The following is a 6,301-nucleotide window of genomic DNA, read 5'->3' on the forward strand; positions in this document are numbered from 1 at the left end:
TACTGAGTCCAATCTCGGGGATCTGGCTGTATCCACTTTAGGAAGCTTGAAATGATTTCTGGTACGCTTCCTAGTCTCACTTGACATGCCCTGCGTGCAAAAGTCAGTGAGAAGACGGTGAGTCTCCGCCGAGACCTCCATAAGTTGCTTGAAATCTTCCTCGTCCTCCGACAAGTATGGTACAGTTTTGTTGGCATGGGAGCATCGCTCCCCAGAATGTTGTCCTGCTCACTCCATGGATCTGGAGTGGGGACTTCTAGAATGGCTACGACAATTTTCAACCTTCTTCAACACACATTGAGCTTGGTCCTTCTTTTTGAAGTATTCAACATTTGTTGTTAAGTCAGAAAGTCTGCTGTCTATAAACCTTTAACTTTATCCAAAATGTCTCTTAGAGACATATTTGCACGTGCTTCTGTAAGAGAGCTAACTAGCTAAGAAAAAGGCCAAGGAAGATGGCTGAAGCAGGGGCTTATATAGTGAGGCAAGTGGATGGATGGGCAGACCAAAAGTTATTAAAATTAGTTATTTAACTACAAATTAGCTGTAAGTTAAGAAAACTGGCCAAACACAGTTGATATGTGAGACTGAGCCTTCTGAAATATAAATTAATGTATAGGAATGACCTTGAGGTGGAACCCTTGGTTGTAATTGAATGAATGTCAGTTATGTGTATAAGTAATGAAAGTAATCTTACAATAATTTTTACATTAATGTTTTTACACTAATACTCCTTTTAAAGAAATTATGACGCTCAATTATTTTGCAATAAATGTATTTTGGCAGCCTTATGCTTTTGCTTAGACTACATACTTTAAGTTGACTTGTTAACAAAATGTTTAGTTTAGTATTGTAATAACAAGTACTACATTGCATTTGGACATGGATTTTATAATTTTATTGCCATGCAGGTATTTTTTTGCATATTTTGGCTGATACTCTTGGGAGCATTGGTGTCATTGTGTCTTCAGTGCTAATTGATCAGTTTGGTAAGTTATTTGTTTTGATATTGTTTGCATTGCATTACTTTAACATCCTCTAGGTTGGATGCAAGCAGACCCAATTTGTTCTATGTTCATAGCAATTCTAATTACATTAAGGTAATGTATTCAAAAACCTTTCTCATGTTAAAAGTTACTATTTTTAGTAATGTACAGTGTATATAAGTTGAAATTTTGGTATGTGTGCAAAAGCATGCAGCCATTATACTTGCAGTGAGTCTTCTTGACACATAATCAAATATTTATGCATTTATAAAAGTTTAAAAGCATTGCTTCCATTCGTGTAAAATTTGTAACAATTATTCTATTTGCCATACGTCAATTTTATGGAATACATTTGTTGACCTATTTCAAGTATCCCCTTGCCTTATATGTGATGATAGAATCTAATATACATAATTGAATCTCTTGTACATGCACATTCATTTCTGAAATAAAAGCCAGATGCCTACTTCATAAAATGGCATTTAGACCTCAAAAAATTTAATTTCAAAAATAAAATAAAAATGGAGTCAACAGTGAGAATACATCTGCAGACCACATGTACAAGACTTCCAAGAAGCATAGAGAAGAAGTTACAAGGCATCTGTGAAATTTTAAGGCTAGATTTTTGTACTTATAGTTCCAGTTTATTGCTACCACAGGGTTTATTGGCACCTGGCACATTCCTTCACCTAACTTTTATAATTAACTAAAAGGAAAATATTTTCTTTTTATGAAGAGCAAATTCTAATAAAATGCTTTATGACATGCTTTTTGTAGTACTGTGTGTATGGTTTTTGCCACACTAGGTTGAGACATACAGTTCAGTTTTTTGTCAACAACATTATGCTTATTAAGTATACATGTGAGATAGATGAATAATAGCTGCAAGGTCTCTTATTTGCGAGAGCACATGATAAGTCAATGGCAGACATGTGCTTGTGAAAGATACTGTAATTTCCTTTTTTTGATATGTAAATATTTTTGTTTGGTCTTAAAATGACAAAAGCATTTTACCTGAAAAATGTTGAGCAACCAAACTAATTCATCTAAGAAAGACTAAGGTATAGATGATAAGTAGGCATCATTCTGCAGCTCTAACATTGCTCTATCCACAGTACTTCAATTTGTCACTTTATTATTGAGGTATATAACAAAACGGTCCACAGTATCACAAAACTAGCCATTTAATGTTTGAATTTATTATCCGTAAATTAGTTATTGCTTACATCTCCAGTACTACTCGTGTACTGGTAATGTCGGGAAACAGCCAGGTGAAGAAACTCATATTTCAAGAACTTTAAGTACTATAGTGGCGTTGTTATTAGTAGGTAAAGGACAAGGTATATGCAAGAGAAGTTGAAGTTTCATTATGTAAACATTTATGTACACTATAAAAATTGAAAGACAATAATATTTCCCACTTAAATTTTTTTGAAACGAAGAATTTTTGATATGAAAAAGGAAATTGTAGTATATGCTTTTTTGTTCATCACATGCCTATTGTATGAAAATGTAGGCTATTTTAAATGTTCAAGTATACCTTTTATTATGAAGAAAATAATTAGGATGATTGATCCTATCCTATTAACAATTTGTTAGTCCTCACTTCCATTTGATCCATTTTTTGTGCTATTAGTTTTTACAGTAGACTCCACCACCCTTTGAACTTGATCCAACATTTGTGATTTTGCATTTGCTTTCATAGTCACAACACTAAAGTCATTGATGTCACTTATGCATACTGTTTAGGGTCACAGACTTTGGCTATAATTAAGTATGCAGACACTACATTAAAATCGCGATTAAAAGTTACATTATAATTAATAAGACTGTCTATAACATTTATTTAAAGTATCACTAACAACAAAAACTGATTTATTTGTAATAATCAAAGAGTTCCTGATCTTCTGATGCTGACTGAGTTTGTCGCAACCTGCTCAAAGTACTTGGTAACTTGTGTAATTGGTTGGGTATACCATAGATTGTATTATTAAGTAGCAGGGATTGGAAACTGATGACGTCACATGGACAGACTCTGTAATGGTGGAAAAGCAATGGAAGGACTACACAAGCTCTTCTCCAAGTCTCCAACTGTATTAATTTGGATTTTATTTACTATTGATGATGAACACATAGGTCTTGGGAGTTTATGACTGTTCTTTGTGACGGTTAAACATAGTTTTGTTGACAGAATTTTCGCCACCTCTTGCGGCCCATGTTATCATTGAAATTGCCATTGTGATGGCACAAATTAATGAATACAGCTATTATTTTTCCAGAGTGCCGTCTATGGCTTAATAGGCTAAAGGCATGTGAAAAACCCTGATCTTATTTACAGTTTTTGTCCTTTATCCTCTAACAATGGACGTTTTGGTATCTTATGATTTGTATGAAGCACTGGTGATAATAAAACTGTCCTAGTGGCACGTAGCTTTGCTTGATGCATGTTTTTTATATTGACACTCTCTCAGTTTTAGTTATCCCTAGCAAGTTATAGGTTGAATAGATTTCACACCTATCACAAATAGTAAAAAAACATGCTTTTTCCCATTTTTCTTCTAAACAAAGTGCTGTAATACAGCTTTAACAGTTTTTGATAAGTAAGCAAACCTTCAGCAACAGTATAAGCTATACAAGTACCCTGGATCTGGCTTCAAGTTACACTTAATCCAGCAATCCTCTCAGTCTTATTGCTCTAGTCTCAACAAGCCAGGGAAGGGGCAGAGTCTTACAAGGTTCGTCCGCACCTAATTTCATTGATTTGAATGAGATTATGTGATCAGTTTACAATCCCTGTCACTTAGTAATGCAATCTATGGGTATACTGCATAATCGCTAAATAAACCTATAGTAAGCTTAAGTTTATCATGCAACAGGATCAAACAAAAGTTTTGCAACTTGACATGTAAAGCAAGTAGTTGCGGAAAGATATTACTATGGCCTTTAAAGATATATTCATTGGTGGTGCTAGTAACTACCACATTTTCTGTAGAGGCTTTAGCTGCTTCATTGTAACTATTAACAGCTATTATTTCCTTAAAATTTGACAACTATTTAAATTGTTTAGAAGCTAAATCAGCATGTGAAAGTAGCTGTTTCACAGCTATTGTCAGTATTTGTGACAACCTTATGAAACATTATAGGGTAACTACCATGTATTTTTGGGTATTGTTTTATTTGCTTAATATATATGATTGCCTGACCATACTACTGATGTGTTCTAACTTTCATTGTCTAAAAAATTATTCACTGAGATATGAGCCGCTGAAGTTGCTCTTTTTTTACTTCCTGCCATGATGCTTGCTGTTGATAGGTGTCACTTTGCGTGACGTCACAAGAAGTATACATGGCTACTTGTTCCAGGACAGTGAAAAAGAAATTGTGGATGAGAGCCATAGTAGTGATGATTAGTGCCTTACAACTTTGAACTTGAAGTCAGCTCTGACTCAAGCGACGAAGAAGGCAACAGGATATCTAATAACATAGGGTGGGGCATTTCCAGTTATTGGGTAATTTTGTTAATTTTCTTTAAACAACCAAAATTTGGCCTCAAGCTCAGCTTCAAGACAACTTTCATATGCATTAATGGCTTAATTACAAAGCTCAAATTAGTTTTTGACGTCATGCATAAGATTTTTTGCGGACCAAAAAAGCAACTAAAATATTTGTTTACAGTAAATTTAATTAGTTAATTTGTACTAAGGCTACTCATAACATTTTTGCTTGTATCTAGAAACATTATAAACAATTTTATGGGATTTCTCCTTTTACCAAGTACCTTTTACATTTTATCATTAATTTTTTGCTCTTTGCAAATTTGCTCAGTGCAAAGGGGAGGGGCTGGATGGGGCAGCACTAGGTGTAGTCAGATAAAGTCCTTGTGCTGTTTGGCTGTTGACTATGGTTTGAAATTACAAGAGAAAAAGACCCCAGTCTTACTTTAAAAAGGCCTGATGGCTGCTATATCAACTAATAAAGAGAAGAAAACATGTCTTAGCTGTTTCTCAAAAGTTTGGGGGTACCAAAGTCTACTTTTAGAGACTATCTTAAGGATTTTTCTTGTAAAATAGGGGCAGAGCACCCTACTATAATGTCTCACATGGAAGAAAAAGAGATTGTTTTAAATCTTCAGGCACTACAAGAAATAGGCTTTGGATTGATGAGAGAGATAGCGTGTGTGGTTCTTCATGATTACTTGTCAAGCCAACCCGACTGACCTAACCTATTCAAAAGCAACATTCCAGGGAATGATTAGTGGATGCTTTTTATAAAGCAAAGGTCTAAAGAATTGAGCTAGAAAAGCACTAGATGAGTGTTGAGTAGTTGTTCAAGAAGACAGGGATGAGTTTGATGAATGATGAAGATATAAAACAGAGAATATGAAATTGTGATGAAACTGGTTTTTGCTTGTCAGTGACAAGTAAAACTAAACAAAGTGGCAGAGATGTGGACAAGGGAATGGGAGTAAATGGTCCAGAGTACATTACTTTGTCTGGATCTGATTGTGTGGACGGCACACAGTTACCATCTAATATCTTGTATCAAGGCAAACACTTGTTGAGTAGATGGTTAAAGGGTGGACTAGCTGAGTCTATGTATTTTGTCTCAGATAGCAGCTGGATAGAGGTTGCTAACTTTTTTTTCAATGGTTTGACAAGATGTTTATACTGGCTGTAGCTCATTTGAATCCTGTTTTCCTTTTTTTTAAAGCCATCACTCACTTTGCTTAGTAGAATTGGCTCGTCAAAAAAATCCATTTGGCATGCTTCCCACCCCATGCCTCACATTTACTACAGTCTCTTGACCTTTGGGACCTTTAAATTTGTCCTGGAAGAAAATAATGGAGAAATATGAAATGAGCACTTGTGCCTCAATCGTGACTAAAGAGGATTTTTTAAGCCTTATGGCTGAATTACAAGATATGGCATTTCTTCCATTCCTCATAAGTGGAGGTTTTTAGAAGGCTGGACTTTATCCATTTATAAGGATGTAGTTCCCCAAACAAAGCAAAGCAAAGCACTTCCATTCACATCTCCTTAGAAAAATTGCACACAATCAATATCTGAATCATCAACCAATTCAGGTCCATCAGAATTTAGTGAAGTATCAACTTCAGAATCATCAGATCATATTGATGATTATGTTTCTGTTAAAGTTGTGTGTAGTTGCACGTTTGATGACCATATCACTACTCCCATTCAATTAGAGGTAGTGTACTACTTTGCCGACATTTTGAAGAGAAAAATAACTATGAGAAGAGTGGTGGTGATACACAGAAAGTAAAGCCCAATTTTTGTGGAGAAGCCTTAACGAGT

The 6,301-nt window shown here is 34.9% G+C and overlaps 1 protein-coding gene across 1 annotated transcript in view; it reads left to right on the forward strand.

The window, feature by feature from the left end:
- Nucleotides 1-629: 629 nt before the first annotated feature.
- The window catches only part of LOC105313539 (zinc transporter 7-like), a 22,709-nt gene continuing 17,037 nt past the window's right edge, over nucleotides 630-6,301 (forward strand). Inside the window, exons 1-2 of the mRNA XM_011407050.2 lie at nucleotides 630-989; nucleotides 1,043-1,100. Coding sequence (XP_011405352.2) covers nucleotides 1,048-1,100 — 53 coding nt within the window. The 5' untranslated portion in view covers nucleotides 630-989; nucleotides 1,043-1,047. The remainder of the gene's footprint in view (nucleotides 990-1,042; nucleotides 1,101-6,301) is intronic.

Source organism: Amphimedon queenslandica, unplaced genomic scaffold (assembly GCF_000090795.2).
Source record: "Amphimedon queenslandica unplaced genomic scaffold, v1.1 AMPQUscaffold_13518, whole genome shotgun sequence".
Classification (NCBI taxonomy): Eukaryota; Metazoa; Porifera; class Demospongiae; order Haplosclerida; family Niphatidae; genus Amphimedon; species Amphimedon queenslandica.